We start from the raw sequence: 24926 nt of genomic DNA on the forward strand, positions 1-24926 counted from the left end.
GCATATACACTCACTGGCCATCTTATTAGGTACACCATGCTAGTGCTGGGTGGACCCCCTTTTGCCTTAATTCTTCATGGCATAGATTCGTCAAAGGGCTTGAAATATTTGCAGCAGTTGTTGCAGGTTTCTCAGCTGCACTTTCACGATGCAAATCTCCCGTTCCACCACATCCCATAGGTGCTCTACGGGATTGAGATCTGATAACTGTGGAGGCCATTCCAGTACAGTGACCTCGCCGACATGTTCAAGGAACCAGTCTGAGATGATATGAGCTGTGTTACATAGCACATTATCCTGCTGGAAGTAGCCATTAGAAGCTGGGTACACTGTAGTCATAAAGGGATGGAAATGGTCAGCAACAATACTCAGGTAGGCTGTGGCATTTAGGTGATGCTCGCTTGGTACTAAGGGGCCCAAACTGTGCTGAGAAAAAATCCCCCCACACCATTACACCACCAGCAGCAGCCAGAATCGTTGATACAAGGTTGATACAAGGCAGGATGGATCCATGCTTTCATGTTGTTTACACTAAATTCTGACCCTACCATCTGAAGGTCGCAGCAGAAGTTGAAACTCATCTTATCTGGCAACATTTTTCCAGTCTTCCGTTGTCCAATTTTGGTTAGTCCATGGTCACTGTAGCCTCATGTTCCTGTTCTTAGCAGACAGGAGTGGCACTCGTGTCGACTTCTGCTGCTGTAGTCCATCCGCTTCAAGGTTCGACGTGTTGTGCATTCAGAGATGGTCTTCTGTACACTTTGGTTGCAATGAGTGGTTATTTGAGGTAATGTTGCCTTTCTATCAGCTTGAACCAGTCTGGCCATGATACTCTGATCTCTGCCATCAACTAAGCATTTTCGCCCAGAGTGAAAATCTCAGATTATTAACGGTTTCTGAAATACTCATACCAGCCCATCTGGCACCAACATCACAGCCATCTTCAAAGTCACGTAAATCACCTGTGCTCCCCATGTGACTGGCTGATTAGATATTTCCATCAAGCAGCAGCTGAACAGGTGTACCTAATGTAGTGGCCAGTGAGTGTGTATAGACACACGCACGCACACACACACATATATATATATGCGCAATGATATGTATATACTGTGTGTATGTCGTATTAAATTTAGTTCGGTACACGTGTGTCTCGAAACATACAAATTGGAATGTAGAGGAAAAGCGCCCTGTGTAAATCTAGCGAACGTCTGATGGACTTTCCCAATCAGACAATGTATTTCATCCATAACCCTCGAAATGTGGAAAACTGGAAGACCATGGTGCGGGGGAAGGGGAAGCTGGGGTGGGGGCTGATTAATATCCTTCTGTTTCAGTGCCGGAGACTAAAGTGGGTATGCATTCCTTGAAATCAATAAACGTGTTTTTTAATTACCAGCAATGAATTACGAAACTATATGATGCAAATGTAGCCGTGTGTAACACAACAGCATTTTTTATCGACGTTGCACATAGCGATCTATATTCTAGATTCTCAAAGTAGCTACTTAGACTTGCTTGAAAGTAAGGCACCATATTTTGTAATAATTTTATAAAGGCGTCTAATTATTCCTGATCCTTGGAGGATTATCCTTGGAATTTGGCACTGTGGCTATATTTTCCGGTTGCATTTTAAGACTGTAAAGATCCCCAAGTTCATTCAAACTCACAGAGCACGATTAATTCTTGGAATGGCAAAGATTTGCTCATTAATTTCTGTTCCACACGTTCTGTTTTTCCTTCTAATTTTAAAAAGCTTCATCTGGGACTTTTCATTGTAATTGAATGATAAAGCAGTCAATCTGGTGTACTTTTTTCACCAGGTGTAACAGCACTATATAGACATGCAGTTGCGGCGGACAGTATTCCACAGTCGCTATGCACACATTCTATTTCGTTACAAACCGATCAACAAATCGCAGCCTGCTTTAATAATAATCTCGGTAGTAAACATATTGCTGCTTCGGGCATATCAAAGCATCACGGAAAAAAAGAAGCATAAGGAGACTTAGTCGCCTGGGAAAACACACACTTTTATTACTATAAATGACCACGCACGCGATCCGACCCCTAGTCACACTAGCGAAACAGGGAGGTACACACGCGGTGGGAGATTTATACAAAGCTAAGGACACGCGAGGATCGGAAAGGGTACGCATAACACAGGGGCAAAAATATACGCCACAATAAGGAAATTCAACTAGCATTTACAGTAACAACAACCATTACCTACTGGGACTATAGATGGTACGCGAGCATGCCGGGATACGCAGATCTCACCGGGGCTACAATATTACCGATATAAAGTGTGTATTATTATATTAGAACTTCTATTTTCTAATGTATTTATTTATTATTTGTTTGTATTCTGCTATACTTCTAAAACACATTTTATTTCACGCTAATTTAGAATTGTTGTTTACTACCCTAAACATAAGCCTTTATTTATAGCGTCATAAAATATGCAGTCCACATAAAAAATGCATCAGTATAATTGATATGACGCTGCATTGAAACTTATTCGCCGAATTAAAAATGCCTACATGAAATATATTTAGGCTAAAATGACCACCCCGAAGGAACTGAGGTAAATCAGGCGCCTCCTACTGCATGCACACTGGGCGTTATCATGCAGACGGGGATCCAGAAACGGAAAAATCACGTCGCCGGCGAGGATGTCTTACTAATGAAATATTCAGTGTTGATTTATTTTATTTTATTTTATTTTATTTTATTTTATTATCACCACAAATCGACGTCATATCTAGGGCACGCGTTGAATAGCTTCAGTTCAGTTATATAATCAGCCTAAATCCATGCATGTAACCCACACTGGATACAAAACTTTTATTCATAGTCCTCACGTTATATTTTATATTTATTTACCTATCTGAAAAGCACATAGAAAAAATGCTGCATAGTAAAATCACGCACACAGAGCAGAGATCGGTTGAATTAACTCAGAACTGACGGACATTTAGATATAACAAAAGACACGGGCAATGTTTTTATACCATTACGATATTTTAGTTTCTTAGCAGCCTGTGTTTTCGTGGAAAAAAAATAAATTACACTTAAACTTGTTTGTTCAGCTGGTTATTTGTCTAAACTATCTAATCCAACATCACAGCGCTGCAAATCTGGTCCCACAGATTTCATGGTTGTAGTTGCTCTCACTGCTTCTCTCACTTTCCGTCTCAGGTGATGGAGGCCAAGCCTTTGGTCTGAAGAAGGAATAGGGCAGCTGGGCCAGGTACCAACTGAGGTATGTTTGTGGCAAGTAGCAGTCCCACATCATGGAGAAACAAGTTAACCACAAACCTTACACCACTGACAACCAGTAATCTTGAACCATGGAAAAATGCAAATTGAAAAATATAATAAAAAACTGTTGTTGAGGTCGGGCTTGTTTTTTGGATCTCTCTCCCACCCCCCATCCTCTCCTAGGCTGTGGTAAACTGCTACTTCATCGGATCCAGGCTCTATGTGACAACATCAAGTGATTTTGGGAGGTGCAGGCTGTCCTCGGGAGAGAGTTTCGGTGTTTCGAGCAGCAGCATTGTCTCGCAGACGCTGAGGGAAGGGACTGCAGCAAAAATGACCTGTTAGCACAGGCAGCGTAAAATGGCAGGTTCGCCTCAGATGAGGCCTGTGTACCTCAGAAATCGTCTCGGCGTTCGGTTCTTGAAAATAAAAGGCGCTACGGTTTCGTGTACGAGGATGGGCACCTTGTAGGACATCGAGGATCAGAGGGAAAAGTACGGCAAAGGCACGAAGGTTTGGTAGAGCGGCGTGAAGTATGGGTCTTTGACCCTAAAACCGACTACGTATGAAGTTCATGGTTAAGTAGTCTGAGGAAAGAGCCCCCTGGATGTGGAAGCAGATGAGAACAGCAGCCCATCGATCTTCATTTTCTCTTTAACATCACACTCACCTCTCCCATCAAACCAATTGGGGCAATCTTTAATTATACATTCCTTATTTCAGTCACTGCTTTGGTCAGTCTCAACAGCCAGTAGCACTTCCCAGAAAACCTTTCTTGAAATTTGATCATCTCTATAGTCTTCCACCAACTAGCCCACTTATGGATTCAGCCCTGCTTGCCGCATTTCCAAGAATCTTTCACTGTTATTCATTTATAGCCAAAGTAGTGGTTATATAACTGAACATGTGGCAAACAGTCCCAGGTTGAAATCCCTGCCCCATTTCCTGCAGCAAAAACGAACACTGTTTTGATGCGCTGTGGGGTGAGGAACACCTGGCTGGCTGCTTTCCCTGGTGAAAAAAGTGCAGCAAGGATGTGTTCTATTCAAAAGGCTGCTTTGCTTATGGTTTGCTTGGCTTATCCCCTCACCAACGGAAGGAGGTGTTACAGTTCATGCTGGCAGACAGGAATGTGAAGAGCAATGGAACATGAGGTGAAGAAGATGGAGGTACGGTGACGGGACCGTCACAGTCAGAAAGGGCAGACACGTTAAATACTGCGTATGAAATCCTGTCAGGCAAAGACACAAAGGCTTGAGTCGTCACATGACTGCTGATACGTTCATGTTAATTTTTTAGAAGTGATAACCAAAAGTTTATAAACTGCCATGACATATGTGTTCCTTTTTAAAACATGTTAATCACTGAGTCTCATGTTAATCACCATGGCAATTGTTCACAGACTAGGAAAAACTAAATCATCAGTAACTTGATCAAATGTTTTAGTCTTTTAAAGAATTTTTTGGCAGCATTTACTCCAGGCCCCCACCCCCTCCCTCAAAACCAATGCCTTTTACCATCTTCACTGCCAGCACTGACCCCGCCTCCCCAGTAATCTCCACTCCCACTGGACTGTGACTTCATGGCTCATGGGAGTTTTACTTACACAAAAAATGTTCTGAAGGCAGAAGGAAAAATGATTGGTTCAGAGAGATGACCTATCAGACTGTAGAGGAGGTGGGTCCAAGTGAGTAGACAAGGCAAGATGAACCAGTCAGATGTATTGATTCTGCCTCCTGTAGTTGTTTGGACCCACCTCCTCTACAATCTGATTGGTTATCTCTCTGAACCAATCATTTTTCCTTCTGCGCTCAGAACATTTTTGTGTAAGTAAAACTCCCATGAGCGACTTTATATCCAGAAGAAATTGGCGAATCGCAAGGCTAAACTACAATTGAAAGTATCATCAAAACAACCTTTTTGTAGCACAGTCAGAGTAATTTGCTTTTTGTTATCTCCCTATGTTGCGGCAGTGTCTGTAGGAGTGAGTCACACATGTCTCAGTGTGCACACCTGGGTGTGTGTTTGCACCGTGACATCGCATGAGCCGCACGGTTTGTGAAACCCAGACGCAGCAAGACCAGAGTCATGAAGGACCAATACTGTCCCTGAAGATGGGAACCACTGGTGACCTTTAATTGGTGGCCTTGAGGTTTTGGTCATGGAAAGCTGCGTGGGCTTCTGTACGGAAGCCACAAGAGGATAATGCTTCCCAGCCCATAGGCGTGTTCTCTTTACTGCCCTGTAGACCCTGTGCAGTTTCACTCTCCACTTATCAAAGAATTTATCAAATTGCCACCTGAAGTTTCCCAAACTTATGTCACAGACGCGTTACATAAGTTCTGGGTTAAAAAACAAAAAAAACGTTTGAATCCTAATGAAATGAGATGAAAAAATGGCAATGAAAAGAACATGAAAAGAACTGAATCACGTGGATTCACAAGAACATCAGGATTCAGCTGGATTCCTGCAGTATGGTTTAGAGTTGGATTTTAAAGAGCTTCCAGTAAAAGAAAAACATTCATCCATGTGACATAATACATGCAGATGATGTTTTTCTTCTCGTTGCTTGAGGTGCACAAATGTACCAGATCAAAGTGATGCAGTCTTGTCTGTATCCACAGGCATAACTTTGGGTTGAGTACTGGGGGGTCTCCACCCATTTAAGGGGGTCTCGGGGGTGTATTGGCTGGTTTTGATTATTGGGGGGTGCTACATCCCCGCATTCCTCCGTAACTTACACCCATGTCCGTAACGCTGTTCTTAAAGAAAGCCTAGTTGCAGCATCTGAATCGTACTTTCATAGTGGTCTAGTGAAATTCCAGCCAAGGGGTTGGTGGTCAGTGAAGCTGGGTCCCACTATGGTGCTCCAAGGCCTGGACAGAGAAGGTGGGTCCCACTATGGTTCTCCAAGGCCTGGACAGAGAAGCTGGGTCCCACTATGGTTCTCCAAGGCCTGGACAGAGAAGCTGGGTCCCACTATGGCTCTCCAAGGCCTGAACAGAGAAGCTGGATCCCACTATGGTTCTCCAAGGCCTGGACAGAGAAGCTGGGTCCCACTATGGCTCTCCAAGGCCTTGACAGAGAAGCTGGGTCCCACTATGGTTCTCCAAGGCCTGGACAGAGAACCTGGGTCCCACTATGGTTCTCCAAGGCCTGGACAGAGAAGGTGGGTCCGACTATGGTTCTCCAAGGCCTAGACAGAGAACCTTGGTCCCACTATGGTTCTCCTAGGCCTGGACAGAGAAGCTGGGTCCCACTATTGTTCTCCAAGGCCTGGACAGAGAAGCTGGGTCCCACTATGGTTCTCCAAGGCCTGGACAGAGAAGCCCTGTTCTGGTATTTTTCTTCCATGTCTCCCTGCAGCTGCCTGGGAGTCAAAGCAGGATTAGCTCCTGAGGGTGATGGGCTTGTCTCCGTATTGGATGGCCAGAGAATGGCAAAACCGCCCTGAGTACCAAACTGGCCATGAGCTTTCTGAGCGCTGCTGGTACCTGACTCTGAGAGTGGGTGGGTACCAGATGTGGCTCCAGGCAGCACACAGACCGTCCGGCTACTGGTCGCTAAAGCACTGAGGAGCACCCAGGTTGATCTTCAGGAGTAGGGAACTAATACATATGAGGTAGTTAACTATACTCACAGGTAATTAACCATACTCACAGGTAACACGTACAGGAAAGCATTGCTAAGTTCAAATGTGTCTAAACAAATATTCAGAAATACAAATGTGATCAACCTAGAAATACAAATGTAAAGAGAAGAGTTTTAAAAAAACATCATATATGCAAATAATCAACACTGGCATAAAAGACACCGTGCTTCATATAGCACCTCAATATCGATTAGATTGTATAGTATACAGTACAAAGATGTATGATATAAAATGATTAACTCTTGAATCCTAATCAACTTTGGATCTCGACCTCTGATCCCTGCTCTTTATCTTATTGTGTTTGGTCACATTTATGTCCACCTGATGCGATGAAATCCCACACATTGGATCATTTGCAGACATACCGCTGCATATTGGCAACCTGCAAGAAAGAGCGCTGTACCTCTGGTAGAAGACACAGAACACTTAAAGATTCTTCAGTAAGTGCTGCAGGTCGATGATCCTAGTCTTCACCTGATGGGGGCGCTGCTTCTCCTTCTCTGCAGTTTATTAGGGGGACACTAAAGCAAAGCATGTGCCTTTTCTCTTCATGTCCTCTTCTAGTACATTCCTTTCTTTTTATGGTCCCTACTGATCATTCGCCATGCTCAAAGAACACCCCACCGCAAACCACAATGTCTACGCGCTGGCTGTTTCTGGAAGCCATGTCGCCCCACGATGTCTAATTTTGCCCACTGCGAGCTAAGAGTTGTCTTGCGGAAATACAAGCCGGTAAAAGTGTGGCAGTAGATCTCACCCTTAGAGGAATCCAGCGCTGCCTCAGTGGTGCTTTATCCAGGGCATCGGGGGAGTTCCTCAGGTACTGGTGGGGGGGGGGGGGATACCAGCCCCATTCTTCTATTGCAACATCGTGTCCTTCGTGTTCCTCATTGCTAAGGTCTCCCCAAATGAGAGAGAACTATCAAGATTAGCGTTTGGCAGCCTCTTGTCCATGGAACAATCTACTGCTCTGTATTACATTACAGGCTGGGGCGCCGCACTTGTGTAAAAATAACGCTGAGTCTTTGTTCGAAGTCACTTGATGAACATTAAGTGGCAAACCCAAAATATCCAGCCCCCGTCATCCCAACAGCTGCTCAGACCGTAGCCTTGGATATTTTCTGGGGAGGAACAGAACACACCCCCAAACCCTGCCACCTAACACCATTTAGGAGAATAAAAACATGATTCACCGTGAAGCTATTGTGCTGGCGTGCTGTTCCCGCACACTGAGGGCCGCCCTGCTCTGGATGTTCCTTGGGGTGACGGCTACTGTAATTGTCAGCGATGGAAGCCTTGCAGTTAGAGCATTGAGCAATTTAGGTATTAATTGTATGTTGCTTTGGATAAAAATGTCTGCAAAATACATAAAATGTACATGTGGAAAAAAAAAATTGAAATGGTAACACAATTAGCATAAGTTAGCCTCAGCACTGGTCTTCTGACTCAGAAAGGGAGATAGCAGCTGTCAAGTGGGATTGTGCTGGAATGTGATTGACTGGTTTGTGGGACTGGAACGACAACACAGATGTCAGGACAGTGTTTGTACAGTGAACTGGCGGGGGAATGAGTAATTGTGTTTTGCTCACTGTAGATCCCCAGAAGTGATATCTTTAGCAGTAATATCAGGACATGTAAAACTTGTCATATCAGTCAAGATGATTTCTTGAGGGTTTAAGCTTACAAGAAAGTAAAATACTGTGTTTCCCTAATATCACCAGTAGAGGGCAGGGTTGGTCATCCCATGTAGATTCTATGGAATGCCACCATGAGTCAGCATGCTGTTTCTCAAACAGGTCCTCAGAGACCCCCAGCGCTCCGTGTTATTTATCCTGTTCAGGTTCACAGGAGGGCCTGGAGTCAATCCTAGGTCACAGGGTACTGGGCCAGAGTACCCCTAGGACGGGATGCCAGTCTGTCACAGGGTTCTGGGCCGGAGTACCCCTAGGACGGGATGCCAGTCTGTCACAGGGTACTGGGCCGGAGTACCACTAGGACGGGATGCCAGTCTGACACAGGGTACTGGGCCGGAGTACCCCAAGGACGGGATGCCAGTCTGACGCAGGGTACTGGGCCGGAGTACCCCTAGGACGGGATGCCAGTCTGACGCAGGGTACTGGGCCGGAGTACCCCTAGGACGGGATGCCAGTCTGACGCAGGGTACTGGGCCGGAGTACCCCTAGGACGGGATGCCAGTCTGACGCAGGGTACTGGGCCGGAGTACCCCTAGGACGGGATGCCAGTCTGTCGCAGGGTACTGGGCCGGAGTACCCCTAGGACGGGATGCCAGTCTGTCGCAGGGTACTGGGCCGGAGTACCCCTAGGACGGGATGCCAGTCTGTCACAGGGTACTGGGCCAGAGTACCACTAGGAGGGGATGCCAGTCTGTCACAGGGCACATACATGCACACAATATGGACAAGAACAGAATATGGAGAGAACATGAAAACTGCACGCACAGCAGAAGCGATATTCAAACCCCCAACATGCAGAAATTCATCTTAGATAACATGATGGAAGCACATACAACCATTTCAGTGTGAATTACCTCCAGAACAGACAGCAGGCCACATTTTTCTTGTATCTTCCCTTAACACATCAGATTGAGCTCACAGACAGTTTGATGAGTAACTGATTAGTTAATTATGGTGGTTCCACCACTTAGGTCTGTACGGCTGGTAGATTTTGGCGTGTGTTTGAAGGTGTGAAAAGCTCTATCTAACGGATCATATTTAAACATTTGCACAATGTTTACAGAGAGGCTGATTTTTCAAATGGGGGATTTTTTTTCAGTTTCCTCCCTAGACATCTACAAGCCCTGAAAACAGCCCGCGGGTCACACTGACCCCAGCTGTACAATGTTCCTTCCCACCACTATTTTTCATCCACTGTTGATGCACAGGGACCAGTGTTTCGGAGCAAAGTTCAGCACAGTCTCTCTGGGGACACCTTTCACATGTGGGCCCCACACAGCAGAGGTCTACGAATTGTCAAAATGCAAACCTCAGAACATAAAGTCCTAAAGTAAAAATTTTCTGTTCATTATTTGCAGTGTTACATGGCACAACAGTGACCTAGATGAAGTGAGAAAATCAAACTGTTGCCGATGTCCTTGGTCACGCAGATGAGTCTGTGCAGGTTGAAGATTCTGACCTTTCCCCACTTTTCTAAAAAAAGTTAGGGCTGCCCTCCTACCCCCAACACCAAGCAAGATGACCTAGTAAAAAGACAGAAGCTGGGGGCCAGTAGCTCGGTAAGAATCCAGGATCACTTTCCTGGTGGAAGGTGCCATTATATGGATGGTGGAGGGGGGGGGCAGTGAGTTCTAGAGAGAGCAACACCCTCGGAAAAACAAGTTAATACCAACCTATAAGAATCTATGAAATCTAAAAAGCAAATTGATTTTTTGTACGTATCAGATATACTGGTCTTGCTGTAAAAGCATAATGGAATTTTTTTTCAGAGAGGCGCCTTCTGACAACCTTTTAGGACGGGAACGTGAAACCAGATCTGGATGTCTGGTGAGGAGAAAAACACAGACACAATCGGAATTTCTGGACATTAAAAAGCGCTGAGATGATTTATTGTGGAAGTGTGCACTTTGAACAACAGGGCGTGACCGTGTCATATTACATTCGTCGTTCCACCGAGTAAATGTAACAGCAAATGCCAGAGGCAGAGACGTCTCACATGTCAGGACATTGTCCATTTGGAACTGGCTGTTGCATGAAGCTGTGGACGCGGCAGAAGGTGGAGCTGCTAAGATTGGGGGGGTGGAAACTGCAGTTTGGTGGGCGGAGTCAGACTCCAGGGGGGTGGAGCCTGACAATACAGAGGCTTTGAGTTACTCCTGATCCTTCTCCTCCCCATGTGTGATGATATGGACCAGATTCTTGTAGTCCAAGTTGCCGGACACATCTGGGGGGAAGGCTGTGAACATCTGTTCCATCTGAGGAGAAATGACCAAGACCACAAGTTTATTGTGTGCAACAGATGCCAAATAGATGAGCCCACTGCCAGGAGATAAGGTGCAGCCTGTAACATACACTGTAGTTCGTGCACATACATGTATAACTCAACCCCGTACTCATAAAACTGCACATAAAACACCAAAAAGCCTGAAGGCATTAAAGAATAATACAAAGAGCATAACACAGAATTCACACCGTAACTCATCCATATCCATAACAGTCAAATAAGGTATATAGCTTGTCATTTTGATGGGTATTGTGTGAGGTATAAAAGCACAATGTACATAGTTTGAAGTTAAAAGCATAAATGACATGACTTGGTTTATACAAAGCTTGCAGCTGGTATTAATGCATGCAGAGAGCCGATTGGCTGATGTGCTTGGTGTGACGGTGACCTATTTCACTCACTTCTTCTGCGGTGAATCGGTCTGCCTGGGTGGTCAGCATCTCAGTGACGCTGCAGAGAGTCGGGTAAGACACATTAATCCTCTGTGTTCGTAACCCACTGACATGACAGTGGCAAAGAAGGGGGGGGATGCCGTCAACTTACTAATCCTTCCTCAGGATCCCTTTGCCCTCGGGGTCGAACACCTTGAAGGCATTGAGGATGGTCTCCTCAGGGTCAGCACCTGCAGAAAAGGGCAGACTCCTTAAAAGCAAGGCTCACTAACAGATCTGATGTTTCACTGCTGCGGCCAACACCATCACTGAACGCATGCTGTTTAAGAAGACTGGTGCGGCCAACCAAAAGTTTCCCTGAGTTAAGTATATTCTGAGACAGATAACCAAGTCCCCTCTTAAAAAATGTCTTCTTGGTCAGAGAATCCATTTGGCTGCCAATGGCTTCCTCTGTACGGTCAAATGACAGCAGCTGAGGTCCATACCACTCACCTTTTAGCTTCTCACCAAACATGGTCAAAAAGACGGTGAAGTTAATAGGCCCTGGAGCTTCCTTCAGCATCTCGTCAATCTCCTCCTGCTTTACATTCAGACGGCCTGCGGCAGGCACATGTGTGTCAATCATTCTATATTACTCTGCATTTACTGATGTAAGACATATGAGATGCTGTCTTGCATTAAAGTAACATGAAATCCACCTGAATCATTATAGAAGTCTCTAGAGAATTATATGAGTACTTACTCTAGATACGGATTTGTATTTCAATTTGTATATAAACTGATCTACACTTACATTTGATATTGTCTGTCTTATCTTTTCAACTGCTGACCAGTATCTCTTCTGTTTCTTCCCAATGCCCAGTGCAGTAGAACTTTTAAGTGCGTTAGATCTCATACCCAGAGCCGCAAAGGTGTCCCTCAGGTCATTCTTGTCGATGAATCCATCTCTGTTCTGGTCCATGATGGTGAAAGCCTGCTCAGTGGGAGGCCCAGACAGACAGACGGTCAGAGAGACAGACAGACAGACAGACAGGCAGACTGTCAGACAGACAGACAGACAGGCAGACGGTCAGACAGATGGTCAGACAGGCAGACGGTCAGACAGACAGACAGACAGACAGTCAGACAGACGGTCAGACAGACAGACAGACAGACTGTCAGTCAGACAGACAGACAGGCAGACGGTCAGACAGACAGGCAGACAGACAGACAGTCAGACAGACGGTCAAACAGGCAGACGGTCAGACAGACAGGAAGACGTTCAGACAGACAGACAGACAGTCAATTAAATTTTGTGACAGAGAGACATTGTCAGACACTTGCTGATGCAGTGAAGCTTACTTCTTTGAATTCCTGTATCTGGGCCTGCTCAAACATGGAGAAGACGTTGGAGTTAGCTCCTTCTGCTGCCCTCTTCTTAGCCTTTTTGGGTGCCTGTTAGGCAGGAAGCAGAAGGGTTAAGACGACCTTGGAATATTGTTTCTATCTGTGACAACCACCTGGGTCATATATCACTTCTCTGTTAGCTCTTTTCGTTGTTAGCTAACAAGACAAGATCATCCTCATAAAGACACTCTGGTCAAGATATTTTTTCCCCCAGTTACTGTATTGAAATTGAACTGGTTTTAACCATTCATCCCTCTTCTGGATGATTATTCCTGTCAGCATCACATTGTATATTCCAGGTGCCCAAGGGCACGAGATTGACATACACTCACAACACAGTGCCTGTCAATGGAAGGGGATTATGGCTAATTTAGAAAGATTAGTTAGCTTAACTGCATATCATTGGCGAGCAGGAAGAAACCAGAACACCTATATGACACAAAGAAACATGCAAACTCCACGCACTCAGACCAGAGGTAACAGTCGAACCCTCAATGCTGGTGGTGTGAGGCAACATTTGCATTTAATTAGCAAATACTTTTGTCCAAAGTGACGTACAAGTGAGGCACATAGCATACCTGACTGTCCCAGCACAAAACATACAAAAAAACACAATCCCTTTTCCAAAGCAGTTGGGACGCTGTGTAAAATATAAATGAAAACAGAACGCAACGACTTACAAATAATATAAACCCATATTTTATTGAAAATAGAACACAGACAATGTATCAGATCTTGAAATTTGTATCAGTTTGAATTTGATGCCAACAGCACATTTCAAAAAAGTTGGGACAGGGGCGTGTTTACCACTGTGTTGCATCACCTCTTCTTTTAACAACATTCTGTAAATGTCTGGGAACTGAGGAAACCAGTTGTTGGAGTTTTGAAAGTGAAATGTTGTCCCATTCTTACCTGATATAGGATTTCGACTGATATCCTTCCTTGTATATTTGGTTTCATGATGCGCCAAATGTTTTCAGTGGGTGACAGATCTGGACAGCAGGCAGGTCAGTCTAGCACCCAGACTCTTCTCCTATAAAGCCCTGCTGCTGTAATATGCACAGAATGCGGTTTGACGTCTTGCTGAAATATACAAAGATGTTGTCTGGATGGCAGCATATGTTGCTCCAAAACCTGTATATTTCCTTCAGCATTAATGGTGCCTCCACAGATGTGAAAGCTACCCAAGCCATGGGCACTAATGCAGCCCCAAACCATCACAGATGCTGGCTTTCAAACTGTCTGCTGATAACAAGCTGGATGGTCCCTCTCTTCTTTGGCCCAGAGGATACGGTGTCCATGATTTCCAAAAAGAATTTGAAATTTTGATTCGGTTTTCCATTTTGCCTCAGTCCATCTTAAATGAGCTTGGACCCAGAGAAGTCGGCAGCGTTTCTGGATCACGTTTAGATATGGTTTCTTCTTTGCATGGCATAGTTTCCTGCTGCATGTGTAGATGCAGCGACGAACTGTGTTCACAGACAGTGGTTTTCGGAAGTGTTCCTGAGCCCATGCAGTGATTTCCACTGTAGAATAGTGTCTGTTTTTAATGCAGTGCCGCCTGAGGACCTGAAGATCACGGCTATCCAATACTGGGTTCCGGCTTTGTCCCTTGCGTTCAGAGATTTCTCTGGATTCTCTGGGTCTTTTAATGTTATGTATCGTAGATGAAGTTCTTTGGAATATTATATTGATTAATTAATATTATATTCATTAATTTGTTGCACTATTTGCCCACACAGTCTTTCACAGAGTGGTGAACCTCTCCCCATCTTCACTGCACAGAGTGGTGAACCTCTCCCCATCTTCACTGCACAGAGTGGTGAACCTCTCCCCATCTTCACTGCACAGAGTGGTGAACCTCTCCCCATCTTCACTGCACAGAGACTCTACCTCTCTGGGAGGCTCTTTTTATACCCAATCATCTTACTGACCTGTTGCCAATGAACCTAATTAGTTGTGAGATATTCAACCAGGTGTTTTGCTTTTGCATCACACAACTTTTCCAGTCTCTTGTTGCCCCTGTCCCAACTTTTTAGAAACGTGTTGCTGGCATCAGATTCAAATTCAGCATATATTTGTCATAAATACATTAAATTTCTCAGTTTCAACATTTGATTTGTTGTCTTTGTTATATTTTCAATTAAATACGGTTTTATATAACTTGCCAATCACTGCATTTTGTTGTTGTTTACATTTTACACAGCGTACCAACTTTTTTTGGAATTGGGGCTGTAAATGTGTCACAAAATATATTTCATTTTTCTGATGTTCTGCTTGTCCCTCTTTCTTTCTCCCCTATTGCCGTCCCATGCAGCGTGGCCCCTGACTCACAGCGTGGCCCCTGACTCACTCCCTCAGCTTTCTAGGTTTGACTTCAGACAGTTGGAACATGGATAGATGGACTGATTCATCAATGAATTCATGTATCTGTATCGGATGTGAATGTATTAACCAGAACACTAGCACTGCTCTTTCCTTCAGACTACGCTCAGGCTCCCATAAAGCTCAGATTTTCCATACATACGCGGAAACAGCTGTCATGTCGCTTTATTGCTTTGAAAGAATGTACGATTATCACACGTTCCGAGGTCACGGTGCGGACGTCACCCTGCTCTTTGTCGGCTGGCACGGCAAGGTCACTCCTACTCCCTTTCATGTTGGCCCCCGCAGTTCGAGGCCAGCGGCTCCCATGTGGGATTAGGCGTCGGGGCCTGGAGGGGGGCGGCGGGGTGTTGACGGACGAGACCGTTTCTGAGCTGCTTCTGAGGGGGGTGTCGCATAAAGCCGGCCCATTTGGACTGCGGGCCGTGGAGCGGAGGCGAGGAATATCGGTGTCCCATGGTGTCACATTCATAGGATGCTACTGCGCCCCCCCCAAATAAACTCAAGGATTATCCCCTGCCATTGCACAGCACAAAGAGAAGGTCATTGTGCCACATAACACATCCCACATCTCTCTATGGGAGGGGCAAGTCCAATCTAAGCCCCCTTTTATTGTTATAAAGGATAGGGGCCAAACATGGGGGACACCAGCAGACCAAAGGCTTGGTAAGTTACTTGTTGAGTAATTCAAAAGCCACCCCCCAAAGATGAATGACCATAAATCTAATCCATAATACCTTGAACACTTCTAATATATTGAACTAGTATATGGGTCTTAATGAATAAAATAATTGGCTGTAATATGCAAAGACAAAGTAGACCTCTTTAATATGTTTTTGTAATATTTAATCAGGTTTTTGCTCCCCCCCCCCCCCCGTGTCTGCTTCACCATCAATCATCTGCAAATTACTTAATTAAAAACAGATTTTAAACGTACCAAAGCAAAGATGCTATGGTCTCGCAAGACCGTAACACCGCTACCACGACTGGCACGCAAATCAGCCGACACTGAAAACAAACAAGTCGATAACGCCGATGATGAGAGGGACCCAGAGCTACAGCAACACCGAACGCAAGCTAAGGGCTTTGCTTTGAGTAATAAGCATGTTCGGACGATGGGGCATCTTTCCAAAACACCAGCTCATTAATCCTTTGATTAATGGCTCCTCGTTGTGCTAGTAGTCGAGAAAAAAACAGTCCATGAAGTTCTAGGAACCCCAAGAGAAACAGAAATGTCCTTGGAGATGAGATTTTACAGACCCTGTCCAACTCAGCCATCCCTGGTGGATGGGGCACCTCTAAGACCATAGGGCAGCACCATCCCCTGGAACAGCCCTGGTGGATGGGGCACCTCTAAGACCATAGGGCAGCACCATTCCCTGGCACAGCCCCCTTCCTCAATCTCACGGCCGACCTGTGGACATGAAGCTGGACACAGGAGAGGTCACTTACCATAGCTGGAGCTGAAGCTGATTCGTGTAACTCAGTGAGAGAGACCCAGAACGCTCCTGGGGAAAACAGGGGGCATCCAAAGTGCCTTATGTACCTCAAACCAGCACCTGCCCCCCACCCCACCCTTACCCATAGCTGATATAAATAAACTATGCCTTATTTAGGAAGTAACAGGTAAAGCACAGCCTCTACCCCAGGGCCTATTGTCAACAGGCTGCGTGGGATCACAGTGGTTTAGGATGACAGGCTTGGCCATGAAGGTTACACAAATGGCACACTCGACCCCCCCCCACCCCCATCCCAGTCCCACCCCCATGTCCCCCGGGAATAGTCTTCTCTTTTTCCTATCTTTGCCCGGATTAGAAACTCAACTTGGGCTGTCCAGGCTCCCCAAGCAAGGAATTTCCCCCCGCCCCATCCCCCACTCTCATAAAGATCCTATTTCAGGTTCTGTGGGAGCTTGAGGTGTGTGACCATACTTCGGGCCGGCTGTTGGGTTTGATGCATGACCTGACAATTCAAGAACAGACAGGAGAGGTGAAAGAAGAGAGGCTTGCATCAAAGCCTGTCCATATATAAAATCTGTCCACCGAGACCAAATCTCATAGCAAGAGTATGTGGCCCCACTTATGAGCTTTTGTAAATGCAGTAGATGTTAAAGCACTATTACAGCATTAATATCTTGTACTGTTTTGGTGAGTTTTGTCCACAGATTCCCTGCCAGGAACAGATGGGAAAACTTGCATTTCTGAGAAATCAGGGAGGGATGGTGGGGGATGCATCTCACAGCAAACACCCTGTGTGCCCAATCAAGAGGCAGTGGCTGTGTAAACTGCCACTCAAGCCTAGGACTCTGAACGGGTTGCTGTCCTTGGCTGCCCAGGGTCCTAAAGCAGGTCATATCAGTGCTTTGTTATTTATCCCAGTGAGTTGCATGGCGTATATGTCAAACAACAGAACAGCGTCCATGCAGATTAATTCCTGACATTGTTAATGTAGTTGCATATTGCAGAGATTAATGTCTTGCATGATTACTGGGCTTACATTTACATTTACAGCATTTGGCAGACGCCCTTATCCAGAGCGACTTACATAAGTGCTTTAAGACTCTACAATGAATTTTTCCCGATACTAGCTCAATTAAACCAAGGCTATGAATACCATCGATCTAATACTCTGTTGGGAAAGTGCTTTTTTTTTTTTTTTTTTTTTTAATATAAAAGGAAAAAACAGAGTATAATGCCAGAAGTGTTCATTCAGGTATTTCTGGAAAAGGTGTGTTTTAAGTCGTCTTTTGAAGACATTCAGTGACTCAGCTGTTTGGACATCTAGGGGGAGTTCATTCCACCAACTTGGTGCCAGAACAGAGAAGAGCCAAGAGGTGTGTCTTCCTTGTGCCTTGAGGGGTGGTGGGACCAGTCGAGCAGTGCTGGAGGATCAGAGAGATCGTGGTGCAGTGCAGGGTGTGATGAGGTCTTTTAGGTAGGATGGAGCCAGATCATTTTTGGCTTTGTATGCGAGCATCAGTGTTTTGAATCTGATGCGGGCAGCCACAGGAAGCCAGTGTAGGGAGCGCAGCAAAGGAGTGGTGTGGGAGAACTTGGGAAGGTTGAAAACAAGTCGAGCAGCTGCATTCTGAATCAGTTGGAGGGGACGAATGACGCTCAGTGGTAAACCCGCTAGAAGCGAGTTGCAGTAGTCAAGGCGGGAGATGACGAGGGACTGAACGAGTATCTGGGTAGCCTGTGTGGAAAGAAATGGACGTATCCTTCTGATATTAAACAGGAGAAACCGACAAGAGCGGGAAACGTTGGCGATATATGGGGAAAAGGACAGACGATTGTCCATGGTAACCCCAAGGTTGCGAGCAGTAACCGAAGGACGGATCAGGGTGGACTTAAGCACCTTCCCACAACATCCAGCAATCCCCCACACTGTGTACTAAGCTTGTGCTGATGATACTCAGATCCAGGAGTATTCCAATCCATTCTCCATACTCATATGATGCAGAATTTTATTTTATTATTATAGCCCTCTGGGAGGATCACGTGCAAACCAGAAGTTCTGCAATTCATGTCCCAGGCTACTGTTGTTGTAGGAGAATGGGGTGGAACCCCCAACATCTGTGTCAACATATTCTGCCAATGACCTTCACTTGATTCCCAGTGGCTTTTGTGCTATCATTTTGGCAGGGGAGCCTGATCATTGATGGGGACCCTTGACCATCTGCGATGAAGATCCAATTACAGGCATGAGGTACAAAAGAGCACTTAAAAGACTGGTTTCTCCAAGTTCTGACCACGAATATTTGCTTGGCACAAATTACCTGCCTTTTTTGATAGTCTGGGCTAATCTTATACTCTGCTTATCTTAGGTCATGGTTACATCATAGTCTCTTCCATTTTTGAGTAGGCCCCTTGATCCAGCTCACAATCGACCCTCACAACTTTCCTCTGCATCAGTTGTCTCTAAACTTGCAGACATCCCTAACAGCCCAGTCTATCTATCTATCTATCCAATGCATCATCTCATACTTTCAAACCACACAGCACAAAATACTAAATAGCCACTTATAGGCTGAATAGAGTATAAATTTACTTAATATATCTGAACGATACATTCTCACTGTTATGTTTGATACGTCTGCTTTCAATGTCACTATATGGCTTGTACATGTCTGTAGATGATGCCTGAACCATGCATTTGTTCCACAAAATCATTTAATTTAATTTCATACCTTCAGTTCACTTGACTGCGCCAGCCCTCTCTGTCTGTTTGTGAACTGCCACTTCAGCTATGCAATGCATTTCCATACCACCGGAAAAGTCAGTTTGAGGAGCAAGAGGAACCAGCATCCTCCAAATGGGACCCGTGATTCAAAGGTCACAAATCACCAGTATAACCAAGCAAGTTGCCTGCGGCTGTGGATTCTTCCGGAAAGCTGTGCTCCCTGAGCTCTCGCGTTTTGTCGGACTGTGCCCTTTAGCTCCCCCTGGTCTTGCAGCTGTCTTGGGTCTGTAGGTTATTTTGGAGTTTAAGACACAAATAGCAGCAGTTTGCACACCCCGTGTGCCTTTGTGTATCTGTGTGCAGGCCATTGTCAGGGGAGCTGCTGGGATCAAACATATGTATATTTATCCAAGTGTATAAACATATGTTCACACAGGGATGTGAGAGTGTCAGTGCTTCATATGCGGGTCTTAGCACAAACATTCTAGGAGTCGCTCTACCTTCGATTGATTGCTGAGTCACACAAGATTTATACTTTGTTTCTTAGAACTTATCCAGAATCCAGGATCACAGCCTAAACTCTCTGAGGACCCGATCCTCTCTATCAGTGTCATAGCAACACATTTACACTGTGACCTTGCACTGGACAAGAAGTTATAGAAAATGAATAAATGGATGGATGGATGGAAGGAGAAGCCTGTTGCATGAAGTACACAGTGTCTGGGGTGATCACTCTCTTGGCGGGTGATTTTACACCTGGAAGCCCAGGTGAACTTAGACATCCGAGTAAGAGCCTCACTCTCTGTGCTGACTTTCTCCACTGTTACCTTTCCACCATGTATGCACTGGAGTCATTAGCAAACTCCACAGGCAGCGTCCATCTAGTTCAGACAGTGACTGCAAAATTTCAAATTTACATGGAGTCATGGGGTGGCATGATGGTGCAGTGGTTTGGCATGATGGTGCAGTGGTTAACACTGTTGCCCCACACCTTTGGGAGCAATCTTCAGGTTTGCATGTTCTCCCTGTCTCGTCATGGGGTTTCCTCTGGGTTCTCTGGTTTCTCCCCACAGTCCAAAAACAGGCTGAGGTTAATTGGAGTTACCAAACTGCCCGTAGGTGTGCATGTGTGAGTGAATGGTGTGTGAGTGAATGGTCTGTGAGTGAATGGTCTGTGAGTGTGCCCTGCAATGGGTCGGCGCCCCATCCTGGGATGTTCCGCTTTGCACCCATAGGCTCCGGATCCCCTACCACCCTGAATAGGACAAGGGGTTACAGAAAATGGATGGATGGACATGGAGTCATTGGGAAACACACAATGGGTATCCATCCATCTTCAAGCACACATTCTGGTCAAGGTTGCAGGGGGGTTGGAGCCTATCCCAGGCAGGAGGGCAAACTAGATGGCATGTAGCCTGTCCCATCCATCGCGGGGCACAAACACAAACACAGTCACACACAACGGTGTCTTATTAAAAATCAACCATATACACACTAATTCATGAGTATATCGTCATATACAATTTAACGTTTTATATGTTGAATGGATTCTGATTATAAAGACATCAACAAAGAACTATGAAGTAGGTTTTATTTGACAAGTACGTTTCTGTCAGTTTTGCAATTTCACTGCTGACAACCGGCAGCAGGAAGAGTGTAACTACGTTTGTGAGGTTTGGAGAGTACCGCTTTCACTATAATGGCCTACGGATTGTCCTGTACAGGCGCACTTGTTTCCTGACGCGGAGCTTTTAAATCATATGTCGATTTCACGAGACAGTAGGCCAAATGATTTTTGAAATTCGTTTAAACTGATAATTGACTTGAATGCAAAATAAAACTGGTTTCTTTTCTCAAATAATGAAAATCAGTAAAAGGAAAAGTCTCAAACCCAAATTGCGGTCTTTAAAGTATTTAATTCTTCCCAATGAGGTTTTCTTAAATTTCATGACATAAAATAGACAAACACCAGATGGCGCTGGAAGGTTTAATTTGAAATACGGCAGCCTTGGTTTCAAAACAATATAGACGCTTCAATATTATGGAAACAAATGCTAAAATGCCATAAGAAATGCAAATGCTGCCTATTAGCCAAGAAAAGCTCGATTTAACGAACCATGGGCAATTTTTGTATTACTTATGAGCCGCTACTTGCAGTGCCACTTCCTACACCTGTACTTCAGACGAGATTCATTACGTAGAAACATGGGCTACTGTGTCAAAATTATAAAAACTACAAAGACAAATAAATAAAAAACACATTAACTTAATACATTAATTTTGTTCTTACTGTGTGTTAACCTTTTAATAATTCAATGTCTATAGGAGTCGTGTTTAAGACAAAATTCGGGATTTGCGCTAAACACGCAACTTCTGTACGTCCTTAAAATATGGCTAACTACGAAATAGCACATTTTGAGCACTAAACTGCAACATAAATCGATATAACCCACTATTGATGTTTTCAGAAAACTATAGCTCTGATTGATCTTGCTAAATAGTACAAACGCGTAAATTAACAGATGTTTTCAACGTCATCCTGTGCAAACTGTAAAATATACGTCGAATTCCTTCATAATAAATTTACCTATAGCCTACTTAATACATTTCCATTTTACAGAACTAATTTTATTGGAAATCACATGAAAGTACTTCTAAAATTTGAAAAAAATCTTAAATATTTTAAAACTATACCTTTTAATATTTATTCAGAAAAATACCATAAGAATGAAATTGGGTTACGTCTATACAAAATATAACAAGAGCAACATAGTAAACGAAATTCGATTCTTTTGCGCAGATTAATACAACCGCGTCAGCTAAACTGCAGAATTATAAAATACCAGAATCATGAGCCGTAGTGCAACACACTCTGATTGGTATTTAATTAAACTTATCGTACATGTGTAAGTTTAACATTGGTTGATCGTTGCTCCGTCTCCTCTTCCCAGACTGCATTGATCACCACGTTACGTCAGTATCGATAACTTTACCGATCCAAAGTCAAGTGCAAAAGCGCAGTACACAAAGCACCAGGACCTCACAAATGCGAGTGCCACTAAATTTCCTCTTATTCTTCACCGAGACCACCACCCTACGCTGGGAAATCTCCGCTGCGTTTCTCGACGCTTTCAGTTCAGTTTTGACAAGTTTTATTTTTTTTTAAATCGGTGCGTATTGATGATTAAACTGTTTTTTTCAGAACGAATCCAGGCCATATATTTAGTCTAGCCAGTGAGAAAAAAAATCTCTCCTATATCCACAAGATGGCCGCCGATGTGGGATCGATGTTTCAATATTGGAAGAAATTTGATCTACAGCTGCTTCAGGTTAGTGCCACGATTTACCTTTGGGGAGAAAGGAGATGCTGTTTTTCTATGAAACCGTGTGAAATTTGTATTTGGAATAAGTTTTAGGGAACTGTGGCAGCGGGGTTAGGCTGATAGGTATCTGAAATTGATCCTCTCCTGCCTTTGTTCGGTTCAATCATCGATAAGCGGCGGGGTGAGCATAGGAGTCGGGACTGACGCTCCAGCGCGGTCCGCGTTCAGTGCGGCGGTTCGTGCGTTTTGCACCTTCTGCGAGTCGTTCTGTTTTAGCTGTGCCGATTTGCCAGAGCATTGTAAACTTTTATTTTTTCACGCGACGGCTTGTGGGCTGGACTTTTAAAAATATATTTTAAGAGATTTATCGATATTCCTTACGCAGTCAGGTGTAGGTCATGCACTTGGAGTTCACTCGAGCTTGCTGTCAATTCACTAGGATCTGTGTTTTCTGTTCTCCGTGTGAAGGCTGTATGTGGGAAATAACTAATTGTTGGTATTTTCATTTAGGAAAACGTTTCATTTAGATGTAAACCGTTTGATTTATTCCATTACCATATAAAGATAAAAGAGAATACTAAGATTGTCATTGGTTACGGTAATCCTTTGCAGAAAGATGCTTAACAACATTAGTTTATCTACGACAATTGGCGTTGATGTTCACATAAAGATGTTTTTCTATCCTTGGGAAGTTTTTGGGTGTGCTTTTTCAGTAAGTCGTCTGCTGTCGAGTATAATAATACCCTAACCTCACATTTCATATTTTAACGTTCATTTTGTGTCTAATCTTCAGGTACGTCCGTTTAAATACGGAAACTTTTATGATACGGATTATTTAACAGTAACGTGCCGTGCAATAACTGAATCTGGCGCACCTTTGCGTTTCGAAGGGATGCGGTAACATTTCTCGCAGTTTCGGAGAGTCTGCAAAGCATCTGGCTTAAGGCATGCATACCCTGTCGCTCCTTTCGTTCCCTTCGTTGCGCTTTTACCGGACTCTCCGAGGAGCAAAAGGCACCCAGTCAGGGACTGCGCAAATAATTTGTTCCCCGCTAATGTTTGTAAATCAGGCCCCGGGCAAGACTGATGCTGCGTTGCGCAATGACTGACAGGAGACTGGCAAAGCCGCCATTCACGGAGAAGACCGGCCGGCGGATCGGGTGGGTGGGTCTAGAGACGGGCTTCTCAGCCTTGAGGTGGCTGCCGGGTGACCAGTTTGTTACCGATGCGCTTGTAGCATGTTCGTAGGGCCATAGAGTATGCGTGTGAGTACTGGATTATTGGACCTGGGGCTTGACATCCGGATTCATCTGTGTTATGGGTTTCATAAATCTGTTTACTTTAAGACTGATAGTCCTAGTTTTTATTAATTGATAAATAGGATACCAAAGGCAGTGAACAAATAAAGAAAGCGTGTTATATGATGAAGAATAATTCATTAGAATTAAGACTGATTTCATCGATTCTAAGCAGAAATTCTGGTGCTTACAGCAGCAAGAACGTACCGCACAGACGAACATACCAATAGTGCAAACAGTGGTACAAGAGAAGGTTACACATAGTGGGAAGAAGTAAACATAGTGCAGACTTTAAAAATGCACAGTACATAAAAGGAATATCCCGAAAACACAATATTGTAGCATTGTCGAAATAAATACTTCCATAATAACAATAACGATAAATTAGTGATGGTAATAGGCCTACAGAAAGCACCTGATTTGTATTATTACAAAGATGGGTCACTTCCTGACGTGTTATGGCTGGGGGTGGGAATGGCACGTCGGCAGCTGGCGTTGTGGTGTCTGATGGCAGCAAGCAGGAATAAGCCGGTGGCTAGATGTTTTAGATTGTTCCGTTTTGCCAGAATCCTCTTCCCTGCTACTGCCTTCAGATGGTCCAGGGTCAGTCCTGTGATTGAGCCGGCCTTAAGCCGTTTGGCGTGGCCTGCACTGATGCTGCCTCCTATAGGTCACTGCCTAGAAATGCGTACTGGCCACCACGGTCCTACATATGTCCTGCATGGGTATGAAACAACTGCGTTGTATGCACGCTTTTTTTGGGGAAATAACTATTTTTAAGTATGGCACCATACAGAAGATCTGGGGAAATTAAATAATGAAGAAAATTCGTTAAATAGCCTATTACGCACGCACGCGCTTATATTTTACCAGAAATATTTCATGAGTATGAAATGTGTAATCTTGATGTCATTACGCTACATTACCTCTACGTTTCACATAAATTTTAAAATTCGACGACGCGAAAAAATAGGCTTATCCTACTTGCGAAATTGTAAGGTAGCAGTTCATATCAATTGGCCTGTATTTGGAAGCCGATAAAATGACTACCTCACCTGTTACTGGTTTT

At 44.4% G+C, this 24926-nt stretch overlaps 2 protein-coding genes across 5 annotated transcripts in view; one reads left to right on the forward strand and one right to left on the reverse strand.

Moving 5' to 3' along the window:
- Positions 1-10464: 10464 nt before the first annotated feature.
- Positions 10465-16638, reverse strand: myl2a (myosin, light chain 2a, regulatory, cardiac, slow). The gene is made up of 7 exons (XM_023808489.1): positions 16507-16638; positions 12625-12717; positions 12181-12256; positions 11776-11880; positions 11435-11513; positions 11293-11341; positions 10465-10862 (listed from the first exon to the last, which is right to left on the reverse strand). The coding sequence occupies exons 1-7, from the start codon at positions 16507-16509 to the stop codon at positions 10758-10760; spliced, it is 510 nt and encodes a 169-aa protein (XP_023664257.1). The 5' UTR covers positions 16510-16638; the 3' UTR covers positions 10465-10757.
- A 5632-nt stretch (positions 16639-22270) lies between these two features.
- Positions 22271-24926, forward strand: part of LOC111842120 (homeobox protein cut-like 2) — a 57333-nt gene continuing 54677 nt past the window's right edge. For all 4 annotated transcript variants that reach the window (XR_011992340.1, XM_023808416.2, XM_023808419.2 and 1 more), the window contains exon 1: positions 22271-22565. The gene's annotated coding sequence lies outside the window, so the exon portion shown is untranslated. The remainder of the gene's footprint in view (positions 22566-24926) is intronic.

This window comes from Paramormyrops kingsleyae, chromosome 7 (assembly GCF_048594095.1).
Source record: "Paramormyrops kingsleyae isolate MSU_618 chromosome 7, PKINGS_0.4, whole genome shotgun sequence".
NCBI lineage: Eukaryota > Metazoa > Chordata > Actinopteri > Osteoglossiformes > Mormyridae > Paramormyrops > Paramormyrops kingsleyae.

Coding starts and splice junctions, on each gene's coding strand:
- myl2a (XM_023808489.1), bottom strand. Junction 11,881..12,180: donor GGACACCTTTGCGGCTCTGG/GTATGAGATCTA, acceptor TGCCTGCCGCAG/GCCGTCTGAATGTAAAGCAG. Junction 11,342..11,434: donor GGGATCCTGAGGAAGGATTA/GTAAGTTGACGG, acceptor GACTCTCTGCAG/CGTCACTGAGATGCTGACCA.